At 43.8% G+C, this 14,596-nt stretch overlaps 2 protein-coding genes across 3 annotated transcripts in view; one reads left to right on the top strand and one right to left on the bottom strand.

The window, feature by feature from the left end:
- The window catches only part of fam120c (family with sequence similarity 120 member C), a 28,922-nt gene extending 24,956 nt beyond the window's left edge, over positions 1-3,966 (bottom strand). Inside the window, exons 1-2 of the mRNA XM_071477453.1 lie at positions 2,407-3,966; positions 28-274 (exon numbers count right to left, since the gene is read on the bottom strand). Coding sequence (XP_071333554.1) covers positions 28-274; positions 2,407-2,925 — 766 coding nt within the window. The 5' untranslated portion in view covers positions 2,926-3,966. The remainder of the gene's footprint in view (positions 1-27; positions 275-2,406) is intronic.
- Positions 3,967-5,679: 1,713 nt separating this feature from the next.
- LOC139621156 (isocitrate dehydrogenase [NAD] subunit gamma, mitochondrial-like) lies at positions 5,680-12,459 on the top strand. Of its 2 annotated transcripts, none has more exons than XM_071477458.1 (11): positions 5,680-5,807; positions 6,735-6,779; positions 7,251-7,348; positions 7,504-7,619; positions 8,583-8,643; positions 9,269-9,401; positions 9,527-9,660; positions 9,774-9,876; positions 10,219-10,365; positions 11,450-11,605; positions 11,895-12,459. In XM_071477458.1, the coding sequence occupies exons 1-11, from the start codon at positions 5,739-5,741 to the stop codon at positions 11,994-11,996; spliced, it is 1,164 nt and encodes a 387-aa protein (XP_071333559.1). In that variant the 5' UTR covers positions 5,680-5,738; the 3' UTR covers positions 11,997-12,459. The 2 variants fall into 2 exon arrangements, with proteins under 2 accessions (XP_071333559.1, XP_071333558.1); XM_071477457.1 differs by having other exon boundaries at positions 5,721-5,870.
- Positions 12,460-14,596: the final 2,137 nt, after the last annotated feature.

Below are 14,596 nucleotides of genomic sequence, written 5' to 3'. Positions count from 1 at the left end.
GAGGCATGTGCGTGTGCTGCTTCTTACCCAGCAGAGCAGCAAAGCAGGGCAGGTGCTGTGTCTTAAGCCCGAGCTGCCTGGCAGCCTCAGACAGCAGATACTGGTGTGTGGTCAGGTTCTTGCCGTTCCAGCTCAGTTTGAGCGCGTGCGATGAGAAATAGGCGGGTACGTTGCAGAGGGCAAACTCAGAATCCTGAGCAATCAGACCAGCAAATCCATAGTCCCTGTAGAGAGACAGCACTTCCTGGTGGTGGTCCTCCAAAGTCTGTACAACCTGTGGAAACAGAATGGGCAAACTCAGCCTGCTGTGTCAGGAAAAAACACAAACTCTGGCATCACAGTCTGCAGGGAGGAACGCCATGTGTTAGATTTTGATTTTGTGTTTTTCTTGTCATAGTTCAAGTTAAAGCAGCATAGTAATAATTAGTCAATCAAGTAGCTGAATGACAGAAAATTAATCTGCAACTACTTTGAAAATTGTCATTTTCTGAGCAAATATGCCAAACTTCTCCAATTTTCTGTGTTTTGTATCTGATTATCTTGGTTGGACGAAACATCACCTTGGACTTTGAGATGTAATAGCCATTTTTCATTATTATCTAATGTTTTATAGACAAATGACTAATCAGTTCATCAAGAAAACAACAGTCAGATTTATCGATAACGAAAATACTCATTAGTTGTGGACAGGCAGTCCATTAGTAAAATTAGCCAGCACTGCATAATACTCAAAATATAAAGAAGGTAGAGATGAGAGTCTTCCAGTGGTGCTGATACCTGTTACTATGTATTCCAACAAAATACTTAAGCTGAGCTCCATAGTCCGTAGAAACAATTCCTAAACCAGTCTTCACTTGAAAAAAAACACATTTGTGGTCATTTGTGCTGCACCAATCACTTCCAATTTGCTGGTGATGCAGATACTTAGACCTAGGGCAACATCACTTCTTCAGAAAGAACCAAATGGTGCATGAGGTGCAAAGTTATTGCGGAGAGAGCTCCAGGATTATGCCAGAACCGTTATGTTAATCTTGTTAATCAACGCCTGTGTTAATCAATGTGAAAACTAAATAATTACATTGAGTTACTTCATTAAAAATCTATTAAATGAGCTGGTAATCAAATCTCTTCTTTCAAATGAATGCAATATGGGCCAGGGATGGCGAAGCTGATTCTGAGAAAACTGTTTTATGACATTTGTTTTAACTGCTTCATATTTCTATTGTGTGACTCACCAATAATAAAAACTCAAATTTAAACAAACATTAACATGCAGAAATGTCACATAGATCTGTCTCCTCTGCATGGAGAGGAGCAGCGGTGTATTTCATAAAGGTGTAATTCAAACAGAGGCAAGATACTTGAAGCTGCAGAAACAGGACTGTTTCTCAGAATACAGGTAGAAAAAACAATTACACATGGGAACTGTGAGTAATGATGCTGCACAAGCACAACAGGCATCAGAGTGTGTTGTACGGTAACGTGGGTGGGATTTTCTGTTCTAACAAGTACCCCCTCAGTGTACACGATGGCACTGTGCTTTTTAAGACTAGCATGCAAGCTGATGGGAAGGTGTGGCTGCATTTACGGCAGGCCTTGAACACAACGAGCCACATTTTCTTTTTCAAATACTTGACATCAAGTTATTAAGTACCCAGGAAGGAGATGGCTACTTTAAATTTAGTTCCATTACAACACATTTCTTTATATAGTATGTCCACCTTTCTGTTTTTACATCAGCGCAAATGCTATTGCTATTGCTATTGTGTCAATAGGTCAAATGGACAAAAGAAACTTTAAACTTTCATCAACCATTTGAAACGCATGAACTAAGTCATTACAAATGTACCACTGTGGCACTGGGGACCTATAAATAGTATATCCACTCAGCAGTTGTTCAACAATGTATGAAAGTTCATTGAGTTCATGTTATGTAATATATAGGCTACACTAGGTCATACCATACATGTTTCTAACCGCTCTTGAATAAGGCTGCACAGAGCAGCCGCTGCTTCGTGGATGTAAAGAATCTGTTGCACTGGAGAGATTTCTCCTCCCAGCAGACCATCCCAAAGACATCCGTGAGAGCACAGCAGGCCCGCTGCAGCCATCACCCACAGACAGAAATGTATGCTCTGCTTGCAGCAAACATCCAGTGCAAAGCAGACAGTTTGACACACCAGGTTTGTATTCTGAGCAGCACGCAACAACAAAAGCCCAGGTTGACTGGTTTCAGTGGTTTGGGCAGGCAGCTGCACTTGTTCACTAACTGGAAGGAGTTAAAGCGGCGCTGGATGATGTAAGCTGCTAAATGGGCGTGCTGCGAGAAAGGGCAGCTGTTAAATGAACGGCATGCCGTATGGCCACAATAAAACAACTTCACACAGCCATTATCACATTGCTCACCCGCACTCGGAAGCGGAACATGGCGAGGCGGACACAGTGGCTGAGGCAAGCCGGGGGCAGGAACCATGCCCGGGGAGGCGGGGTGGCCTTGCTGCCGACGTGGTTGACTATCAGCTGCGCCGTCTGTCGCTGGCCCTGAGCTCGCCGCGCCCACTCGGGCCAGCGCTCCTTCCCCAGTGTGCCGTTGAAAACCACGACCAGCTCCAGGCCACCCTGGTACAGGCAGGCCTGTGACAGGGCAGCCAGGTAGCCCAGCATGGCGTTCCACTCGCCCCCGCACACCCAGTCCGTCTGGTAACCGCCGTAGAGGCGCTGTAGGCCGGAGTCAGCGTCGATTAGGATCCTGGCAGGCGGGGGCGGGGGAGGCATGGGCCCGGGGTGATGTGGGTGGTGGTGGTGTGGATGATGGTGGTGAGGGGGCTGGCGGGCCGCGGTACGGGCAAGCTTCAAGAGGTCCACCGGGACTGCGGCCCCGGGACACCGCTTCTCTAAATACTCTTGAAAACCCTGCACTCCCATGACGGTGTTGTTGAGCCTGTGTGTCTGGCCGGGAGCGGGCTCTGAATACGTTCTGTACGCCGTGTTTGTGATGTGATGTGGGGCGAGACTGTAGCTAGCTGTGCACTTCAGGCAAGCTAACTGGTCTCCGATGTAGTGACTAAATGTAGTTTCCTTAACCCTGCAAAACAACTTATCTGTCACCCAGACTAGTGAATTGAGTCACTATGCACTGCTGCACGACCCTGTCAGTCAACGCTACTTATTCCTAAATATCCAAATGCCAATTTTTTTCAGTTTTGGTTGTGATTGCTCAGTTTAGTGTCCATCCCTGTGGATTTTTGGTGAGATGCCAGCAAGGCCAGTGCAGCTACCTACAACCAGAAAAAGTTCAACATATTCCCTACTCCCATAATTTGGCTTTAACACAACCAGCTTCCAAAATGCAGTTGGCAGCAAGTAACGGAAATGCAGCTGGGTGGTGGATGTTATTGAGAAATGCCTACAAAACAAAGATCCTGCTGGTTTGTGCACATGAAACAGAGTCAATACTGCGCATTAGTTAGCAACCAACAGGCTGGATGGCCAGTTCGCGGACATGATGTTAAACCGAGCAGCTTGTAAAATCGTTACAGATCCAGTATTTGGACATTTGTTCTGCACTACCTCAGGCAAAATTTCAGCACATGTGTAGCGAAGCTTGGCGGCTCGCCGGCGTCAGAGTATGGATTAACAACAAACTAACGAGCTGTGTGCCTGGCTGGCTGGCTGGCTGGCTGGCTGACGAGCTGTGCTGATATTTGCTAACGGTGTGGCTAGCCGTTAGCTGCTGGCAGGGTCCCCGGCGTGATTTGACGCGTCAACTCCCGAAGACAAGTCCGGGGCGGACACGACGCGGAATGAGATGGATGTTTGACGAAATAAAAGAAAAGTAACTAAAAGAAAATAAAAATAAAAGCCCGATGGTGCCTCCCTCGCTTTCTTCCACACTCACGGCTTCATGTTGCGGAGGGGAACGTTACTTCCAAGCGACATCAGCCATCTTGCGACTTCCTCGCGGCCCAGTGGAGTGGGAGGGAAGGAGGAGGGAGTGGAGGGAGGAGGCGCCGCCGAGGAGACTCTGGGAAATGTAGTCCGGTAACCGCATCACGTCTAACTGGTGACGCTGCGGTGACGAGGGGGCGAAAAACTACAACTACCAGCAAAAGGATAACGACCGTTTGGTTGGGGATAAAAAACTGGAGAGTAGAATTTCTCCAAGAGGTTCACAAGTGATTCAACTACAAACGGTGTTAATTGTCCAAATATTTCCATGCTCAATATGTAAAAACACCATGTAAATATTCACAATGTAACTGCTCTTATGGTAATCTAATGTTGAGGCTAAAATACCTGCCTCGTAGTAGCTCTCAACAAATGCTAAAGCAGTGATGCAGGAAGCATCAGTAAGAAAAACGAGTGTGTTACCAAATCAAACATGAATAAGTCGCTATTTGGTGCATGAAAAGTGCCTGAAAGGTGTAACAGGTTGAGTCACGTTGATTCTCTGTCGCCTCCCTGTGGTTGTGTTCAGCTCTGCTCTTGAAGAAAAATTAGAAACTAACAAACTAAGTAGGCCAGCAGGCCTCAGGGCTCTGCTCAGGTTGGCATGGTGACATGAAGCCGGCTCCAAGTGATGTGACTGTGTTACCTCTGTCTGCACTTCCTCTCCCATCAAAACTATGCAGAATAAGGCTCCTGTCATTGGACAGTGCATGCAGAGCCTGGCCCAGGGTGATCGGCAGCTGGTTCATTAGTATCAGAGCCTCTGTAGGGAGGGAACTATTAACATTTGTTTTTGAAAAGTCACCAAATGATGACAAATATATGTGAAAAGCAATGTAAGAGATATAGAATAAACACAAAGCGAAGAAAAAACAACGACAGTGATGCAACATGACCACAAAGAGATGCAAAGTGATGCAAAATGACCACAAAGTGATGCAAAATATCCAAAGACACACTCAGAACAGAGAGAAATACTCTTTGCTGCTACAAAAAGTGTTTGCAGGCTGTGGTACTATCTATGAATGTACTGTGAAATAAAAACTAACAGTGCTTTCATGTTTGAGGAAGCTCTGGTTTTAATGTGTGTTTGCTGCAGGTTGTACTTCACTTAAAAATAAAATAGCAGAATGTGTAATTTTCCCAGAGACATTTGCATACAACTGTATCTACGCCTGTTATTTAATTTCATATAAGAATATTTAACCCTTTAAGCACCATAATAATAGATATATTTATTAAAACGCCTTTTTTTGTCTATTTTTGTCAATAATTGTGTCCAAAAATGCCCTGTGTGTAAATAATTTACACCCTTTTTCCAGGAGAAGTGGAACTTTCAAACCCTGTCAAGTATTTACCATCCTCATGTGATTAAATACCTAAAGCTGTGTGTTATAAGAAGAAAAGGACAAAAACGGAACTGAATTTTCTTCAACTTTCTTTTTATAAATTCTTGAAAAGTGCAGATTGAACATTTCTGAGATTGCAAAAGTCTAATTCAGGAGGAGTTCGGGTGATTTGAAATACGCATGCGCCGCGGTGTCCCCTTTGACCCCCGTGGTTTCAGAAGGGTTAAAGCTTTTTATTTGCTATTATTACACTAAATAAACAGCTTCAAATTTGGCTCTTGACATTTTTTTTTACCATTTTTACTAATTTCCTGTGAATCAAGGTCCTCCCACCTTGAGTGTGTGGGAGAGAGAGAGAGAGAGAGAGAGAGAGAGAGAGAGAGGAGGTGTGGACGCGCAGCTCGCCCCCGTGTCGTCCCTCCATCCGCGGTGAGAGCGGTCATGTCGGCCCGGGCTGTGCGCTCTCTGTCCGGCGTCCTGAAGCCCGTGTTCAGCAGCCTGCGGCCCGGGGTAGGAGCAGCACCTGAGTCCACCAGCGGACGGTCACCACCTCGACAGGCCTTGTTTCCACAGGTTTAAGGAGGTTTAGCGGTCGGTTTCCCGCCGAACAGCGGAGAGTAGCTAAGCAGATTAACCGTTAGCTGGGTTGGTGTCGCTGTCCTTCAGCACCTCTCTGCTGGTCGTCAGCTCGGACTCAGGGAATTTCACTCGCAATTTGAGCAGTATTATTCTTTAGGTCCCAAGAGAGAGAAATGTAGGCCTGCACTTGAGCCGCTCCCTGCGGAGAGTCGTTAATTATTCAGAGACGACAGGAGAGTAGGTTAGCGCCTCGGACCAGGGGCGTAGCAGGAAAATCTGGGTGCCGCAGTCTCAGTGGGCCCCCTGGCCCGTTTAAAAGAACAAGTGCTGTATCATCACTAATAACTAATTAAAGCGAGAAAGTGTTTTAAATGAAAGAAAGTCTGAGCAGCCTAAAAGCTCAGCATGCTTCAGTCTCCTCTCTGTAATTACGGTTGGAGCTTTGAACGAAGTCGCACCAAGGGGGCCAAGTTGTTGTTGTTGTTGTTTGCTTTGTTGTTATTCTTAGCGATAGCAGTTGATTGCATAGACGCTGCACAGCTCCGTGTGGACGACTGATTCAGTGAGACACAGATAAAACAGAAGCGCTAATAAACAGGGATTTTACTACAGCTTCCGCTTCTTTCGATGCATGGAGCAGCCATCTTGGATTTTTGAGGTTGGGGTTGGTGAGGTTCTCCCGACTTTAAATTGTATATATAAAATAATATATATTTATATAGGTGTCCATATTTTGATTTATCATTTTCAGTCGTGGCTCACTGGTGAATATTTGCTGGGTTTCTTTGTCTTCTATGCTCATAAAGTGAATTTCTTTGAGATTTTCTGTAAATAACCTCATGTCCGCTGTATCCACAGGTTTATGGTGCTACATGCAATCGGAGACACACGTCTACTTATACTGTAAGTTGCAGAGAAAGAGTAGCTGTGATTTTCTCACTTCAGGAGCCCAATCAGCAGACCCGCACTAGGTTTACCCCGGGACTTTCCTACTAACCCAACAAGCCCATTGTTACACACCTTAAGGGATTCCCTAAAAACTGAAGCACAAACATGTTCATTTGTTGATGATATACACAATGTTGTTTTGTCTGATGATGTCTTCCCCTCCTCTTTCTCCTGCTAACCTTCCTATTTTCTCTCCTCCGTTCTCAATCCCTCCTCCCTCCATCCACCCACAACAGACCATAGTGAGTATGGCCACTTAAGACACACACAGACGATGGTGTAGCGTAAGTTATCAGAATATAGGAGATTAGCTACAAGATCACAAGTTTGTCTAGTTGTCTGTACAGTAGCTCAGTCTTCACGGTAGTATGGTAGGGATGCATCTACTGGATTGTATCAGGAGGACTTTCTGTGTGTGCATCACAGCCTCCCCCTGCACGGTATGGAGGCAGACACACAGTGACTCTGATTCCTGGAGATGGAATTGGACCAGAGCTGGCCAACCACGTGCGTGAATTATTTCGGTGAGATTTCACACATGCTGCACTGTCACACAGACAGGCAGGCACACACACACACACATTTAGGATGGAGTCAGTAACCACACAGAGACTCACGTTGTCGCTAAATGGCTCGGCTCTGTCAGATTGAAGTGCTCTCCATCTGTCTGTATTACCAGGTTCTGCTGCGTGCCGGTGGACTTTGAGGTTGTCAATGTGGACTCGGCTATGGCCTCAGAGGACGACATCAATGACGCTATAATGGCTATCAGGCGCAATGGAGTCGCACTGAAAGGTCGGTGTTTTATATGTATGTGTGTGTCTCTAAGGGCGCATGACACATGTTCTTACAAGGGTCTGGAAAATCTGTACATGTACATGTATGTCAGCAAATACATACATATTTTTATTTATTTTTTTTTAAAGCAAGACTAAGACTCTACAGCCATGTTAGCAGGTCTGTGAGGCTGTACTTGGACACAGTGAAGCTTTGAGCTAAATGCTAACAGCAGTGCTTCCCATGTTCACGACCTTAGTTTAACTTGATAACAGTTGATAATTATCAGAGTTAATGAGAAGCTTGTTTTGCAGGTATTTTTTGACCCTACATAGAAAGTTAAGTGATCACTAAAGTTAGTATGGTTTGGGTCACTGGGGAGACAGGCAATGCACATAAATCTAACTTTATTGTTTGTGGAAACAAGATAAGGCACAGCTTGAATGATGGGAAGTTGCATGAAGTTAATTGTTAACTACCATGTAGCCTGTGCCCAATGTGGCTTTTGGTGACAGTTATTTTAGTAATCCAAAGTGCTGTGCCCCATGTCCATATGGTTGCCACGACTTGAATGTGTAAGAAGTGTTTCCATTTGATTTTGTGAAATACTGCTTTGCCGAATTGTCTGAAAATCATGCGTGTATACATTTTTTGTGACATTTGAGAGTTTTTTGTAAATTCACGTCTTTCTATGACTCTATCTTATCTACTCTATTACTTAACTTTGCAATTTCAAATTGCGCATTAAGCAGGTTAACAGAAACACACCACACAGACTGCCACCCACGCAGCCAAACCGCTAGTGTGACTCAAACTGTCCCAAAATGAATGAATATCTTTAGTTTGGCAGAAGATATTCAAACACTTTAAAGAAATATAATGAAACATGAAAATAACAACTTAAGTCAATGAGTATTTCTAGTCTTTGAAACCAGTCAAGCAAAGAGTGTAGCTCTGAATTTGTCAGGTTTGTTCCTACAGGTAACATTGAGACCAACCACAACCTGCCACCCTCCTATAAGTCGCGCAACAATTTGCTCCGGTGAGTCCAACACTTTTCGTCTTCTTGTCTAATCTTAGGACACTTTCACACCTGCATCTGGTCTGGATCAAAAGAAAAAATAACACACTTGCATTTCAGTTCTGGTCCGGTTCCTGTTCATAGCTGACTTTTAACAGACAAGAGAAATAAAAGTGTAAGTCTAACACACGCCAGTTTTAACTGCCGCTCAATATTAGACTGAAAATCCCCACATTCACATGGTTACCTAATGATTTCCATAAACATATACATCACTTATACAGCTCAATTAGAAAATTGCTTCTTGAACAGTTCACAACAACAGCAGATGGATTTCTTATGAGTTTAGCCTTTGGATTCATCTTAAATCCACACAGACATTATCACAAAATCCAGTGGTTGGTCTCTTTGCTTTCAGACCATAAACAAATTAAAAAGTCCGCTCTGAAGCCGACTGAGACCTCGGCCCATAGTTCGATTCACAGCTTACACATCAGCCCAAATGAACAAACTAACTGGGTGAACGTGCCAGGGTTGTTCTGACCAAACCAAACAGGTCAGGTGTGAAAGTACCATCGAAGTCATCAGTGTCTGAGCTGTAGCATTGACATACACCCCCTCTTGTTCTGCCGTCATTCCTCCACAGCACCACCCTGGATCTGTATGCCAACGTGATGCACTGCCAGTCTCTGCCAGGAGTGAGGACACGCCACAAAAACATCGACATCATGATCATCAGGGAGAACACCGAGGGAGAGTACAGCAGCCTGGAGCACGAGGTGTGTGTGTGTGTGTGTTCGTGTGGTTCCTATTCACTTCTATGGAGAAGTGCCTACAGCTCTGTCCAAATCACAACAAATCCAGCCTCAGTGTATCTCCACTCTTCCTGTCCCTGTCCCTGCAGAATGTCCCGGGGGTCGTTGAATGTCTGAAGATCATCACCAGGACCAAATCATTGCGCATCGCTGACTATGCGTTTAGAACGGCTCGGGAGAAAGGACGCAGACGAATCACTGCTGTACACAAAGCTAACATCATGTCAGTCAAAGGCCATGACTCTGCCTGAGTTTTATCTCCCTCTTTATTTATCTTTCTCGTTCTCTGTGAAAGACATGATTCATTTTAATGTGTGTGTGTGTCTCTCGGAGCAGGAAGTTGGCTGACGGCCTCTTCCTGGAGTGCTGTAAGGAGGTTGCCAGCGGTTACCCTGAAATCAACTTTGACAGCATGATTGTAGACAACACTACGATGCAGGTAGCTGCAGGATGTCTGCACACTGCCATACTACCACTGTGTTTATATCATCATGCTCACTGCATCACATTCCTGCTGCTATATGAAATCAGATGGTTATGGCTGGAGGTTAACGTGCATAATGGATAAAATATAAGGGTTTTCTAGAGTTGCATGATACAATGTCACTTACATGCACCTGGGTATTGAAGAGTACAGACTGGCACAGTTCTGCTGGCCCTCCCCTCAACCTAAAACAACCTGAGCCTACTCTCATGCTGGCCGCCTTATTGATAGATAAAGAAACAAACTTCTTTGAGCTGTAAGCATGCTCTGGAACTATATTTTCTTTCTGCGTATCAGCTGGTTTCCAGGCCCCAGCAGTTCGACGTGATGGTCATGCCCAACCTGTACGGCAACGTTGTGAGCAATGTGTGTGCTGGGCTGGTTGGAGGACCGGGCCTGGTGCCTGGAGCAAACTACGGAGCGGACTACGCCGTGTTTGAGACGGTGAGAGGATCCACATCCAGAATTTATGGATTAGATGTCCACAAGAGTGTGAGGGATGAAAGGAGACATGAGAAGGGGGAGATTTGGGGGTGACGGAGGCAGAGAGAAGTACAGAGACCATGTAATAAAAGAAAGCAGGAGAGAGGCCTTGGATCTTAAACCTGCCTTCATTTATTTTTTGGCCTCTTGGGAGCAGGGTTATTTCTGGCCATGTGATGAATCCTAGTCCAGCAATCACTCTCGTTTTAGCTCTGCTTTGGTCTCAACCTTCTCCTAAGGGAAATATCTGGCCCTTCAGGTCCCAACTGCTACACTGTGTTCACCAGTTAGTAGATAACTTTGGCAGTGCTGAACATGTGGCACAAAAGGCCATTTCCAGCTGCCCGCTACGGCTGGAAATGGCCAGGGAAATGAGAACAATGCTAAAATGTTCCCTACAGCTGACATTACACATCATCATTAAATACACTGCAAACAAGAAATCATGTTTTAATTGTGTTTTCAAGCCTCAGTTGATTAAAAATTTGAGTGTGTTTCAGCATCAGTTAGATTCGTAGATTTTAGAAAACAGAACGTTTTGTAGAATCACGATACAACAGGATCTAAATATCCTTCACTATTACTTTACTTTCTGTTTCACTCCGAACCACTTAGAAAAGTGAGCACAAAAGGATTTTACAAAGGATCTGTTCTCCGAGTTGAGCAACAGCACATCAGCACCAGCATCAGTCAGTCATAGTGTGGGATCTTAATCCTAATCTAAAAGGCATATGAGATTATCAACAAGACCAAACATGTTCTGCTTAAAGCTAATTCAATAAGGGAAGGCATTTTAGATTTCCGCAGTAGAAGACGTGGTCAGTTCGCCTTGTGTGTAGACTGATAAATGCATTTTTAATTTTGACTTCTGCTCATTTCTTTCTTTCATTTTTAACATCATTTGTGATGTTGAGGACACTTGTGTTTTTTTAACTAGTTGAATGTCTGGCTGAGCGAGCACCGACGATGGGAAGCAGATTAACACTGTGACTGCTGCGTCCTTACCTATATGATCTCTGTTTAATTCATGCTCTACTGCGTGCAGGGGACGAGGAACACAGGAAAGAGCATCGCTAACCGCAACACAGCCAACCCCACGGCCATGCTGCTGGCCTCCTGCCTGCTGCTGGATCACCTGAAGCTCCACGCCTATGCCAGCATGATCCGCAGAGCCATCCTCACCGTCGTCACCGAGACTCGGGTACGCACCAGCACACGCCTCCACATCTAAATGGCGACAGACTGACCAAAACATGTCCAATAATCAGCTACTTGTAAGCAACATTTGACTTTTGTGATCAAGCCCTGGTTTGACAGGATGAACCCAAATAATGGAAACAGGGAAACTCATATATAATACAATATGATACGAATTATGCAGAAGACAGTTGTGGTGTTTGTTTTACAACTTCCATTCAATGATGATGTGTCACACGGAGAATCGAGAATATTCTGAACACGTGTTTTTTTTTTCTCTCTTTGTTCTCCAGCTGCACACTGCTGACCTGGGGGGGCAAGGCTCCACCTCTGAAGTGGTCCAGTCCATCATGAATGCTATTCAGAGCACGGGGCCCCGAACACTGAGCATCTAGAACACACAGCCGTAAAAACACATAAAACTCCCTCAAACAACAGTACCTCTGACACTGGACCTCTCTTTACTAACTCTCCTATGCAATATTTACAATAACAATTTGAGTTGTTTAAAAGGAATAATGAAATGAAACCTTATACACAAACTAAATATCTTTGCAATGGTTTTATTTACTCACAGGGTTTAGTAAAAGTTCTATTTAAAGCAGATTAATATATATTTATGTAAAAGTTGTTTTGTCTTTAGCCAACAGTGGAATCACACTGCAGCATTTTGAGTTACACCCAGTCCTTTCCATGTGTATTAGTTTATTCATTATTAACTGTAGAGAGTTATTGATGCATTTGAAGTTTATATTATTTTAGACCAGACACAGCTGTCCTCCTGCTGAATGTATTGGTCAGGACATCTGGCTGCTGCTCTGAGCCTGACACCGCTAATAAACCCTGTTTCCCCGTCAATCATTCGTCCCCACTGTCGTCTGTGCTGAAACACACGTGTAAATGCATCCCGCACTGGCTCGTCTAGACCACAGGGAGGCCACATTGTCTTGTGTAATGACCACAATGTGTGTGTGTTGCTGAGAGACACTCTCATAACCACTTTGTAGTAAAATGATAATAACAATTGAATAATATTTGTAAAACTCCTTGTTTGCAAAGACACAGCCCAAAAGCAATATTAAGGGAATAAAATGAAAATAAAATGAATAAAATGTTTGATAACATTAAAATAAAATATTAAAACAATAACAATAACACCAACAGGAAATGATATAAATACAAAATCTGTCTATCCCACAGAAACAAATCTGCTTCTGTTGTAGTACAGTTGTAGTTTGAAGGGGTTCGGTTATACCTGTACAGGCTTTACAGTCAATTCTAAAAGATACAGGTTGCCAATGCAGCGTCACAAACAGTGGACTTATATGATTTTCAAAATTGTGGCTGCAGCATGCTAAATTAGCTTCTTAAAGACTATATTACTTATAGCTTTGTGAAACTACATTAAAGTGCGTTACAAACCATTTATTAAATGTTTGTGGACTGTTTGTAAAAGCTAAATAGGGGGACTTAAAGTGTTACCTTTTAAAAATTATTTTTGGGGGGCAAACAGTTGACAGATGACAGGAAATCAGGAGCAAATGTCCCTGACTGGACACAAACCAGGAACCTGGCTGTTCGTGTTCAGTGCTTTAACTAATCCACCACCAGGGCCGTTCTACAGAGGCATAACCTTTAGCACTCAAACACATTTCACTGCTAATATTCTAGTTACATGAAGGATGAGTCAAGTGATTTTCTATATTTTTATTAAAATCAACAAACCTAATGAGAAGACCAACATCCAAACGTGAATTTGAAGTATGGCCTGTGTACGCTGATATATATTATTCCTCTGTGCCACAGAGCCCCATTGTTCCCCCAGAATGATTCAATACACATCAATGAACCATGAACATACTCTACAGACTGCAGTTTATTTTTGACTCAATCCCACATTACTTCTGCTGCCAGAAATACTCAGTGGAGCACCACATGCGTATTAATCCGCCGCTGAAAAGAGTCCCGGACAATCGCTCTCTTTCCTCCTCTTTGAGTCACGTTTGCTGAGAACTACAGTGCCAGGCTGTTTTAAAAGATAATTTAGCTTTTTTATATTTTTAAGGGAATGATGACATGTTTATAAATATCAATTTCTTCAATGGGAACAAATTGACTTGAGTGACACAGACAGGGAAGTGAAATCACAACAAACACCTTGTTGGTTTTGGCTGCTTCATGGGATTTGCTGTGTTTTTCCACTTAATTCTTGTTAATGATTTGTGTTTTTACTTTGAGGCTTTGATCTATGATGCATGACTATTAAATAATGAGACTAATGCTGGTTCCGCTTACATAAGCCCAGTGTTGTTATTTATTAGCTACACCCCATATGCTTGACTCGATGCTTGAATTACAGCTTTTTAAAGTCCATTGATCAAGTTTACTTATATTTGAAAAATCTCTTCTGTAGTAGTATAACATGAGAGGAAACAGCTTGAGCAAAGATCATCCTCGTGTGTGAGTGTGTTCATGTTTCTGTGTGCATGTTTAAGGTCACTCAGCGGGCCCCTCGATAATTAGTGGCTTCTCCAAATGAGGGAGCAATTGAGGGGAAGCAAACAGATTACTGCCCTGTCAGAGAGAGAGAGAAAGAAGGACAGAGAGGTGGAATGCAGGAGATGGAGAGAGACGGAGGGGGGAGGAAAAACAGGGAGCAGAGAAAGATAACGCTCCTCTTGTTGCTGCCTTCTCATTTCTCTCCAAAAACCTTACATCCCATCTGTCACAACATCTGACACTGTCTCTCCTCCCTCTCTCCGCCTGTTCCCACCCCTCTCTAACCCGCACTGATGCAAAAATCACTCACACACATTAGTTTAATGTGTGTATGAGAGTTCTTTGATCATTCTGGGAGGCGAACGGCAGATATCTCATTTGATCTGCTGGTGCACGGCCCTCGTGCAGACTTCTGTTCTGCACTGAATGCGGATCAAAGTAGGGCCAACAGCAACATGGTTATTATCCCAACAATCAGCAGGAAATTGCATTAATT

This window comes from Trachinotus anak, unplaced genomic scaffold (assembly GCF_046630095.1).
Source record: "Trachinotus anak isolate AG129_WGS33_773 ecotype Australia unplaced genomic scaffold, CSIRO_AGI_Tana_v1 ptg000004l, whole genome shotgun sequence".
Lineage (NCBI taxonomy): Eukaryota > Metazoa > Chordata > Actinopteri > Carangiformes > Carangidae > Trachinotus > Trachinotus anak.
The sequence above is the reverse complement of the archived record's forward strand: the minus strand, read 5'-3'. Positions and strand labels throughout refer to the sequence as shown.

Coding starts and splice junctions, on each gene's coding strand:
- LOC139621156 (XM_071477457.1), top strand. CDS start 5,739: ATGTCGGCCCGGGCTGTGCGCTCTCTGTCCGGCGTCCTGAAGCCCGTG. Junction 9,402..9,526: donor ACAGCAGCCTGGAGCACGAG/GTGTGTGTGTGT, acceptor CTGTCCCTGCAG/AATGTCCCGGGGGTCGTTGA. Junction 9,661..9,773: donor GTACACAAAGCTAACATCAT/GTCAGTCAAAGG, acceptor CTCTCGGAGCAG/GAAGTTGGCTGACGGCCTCT.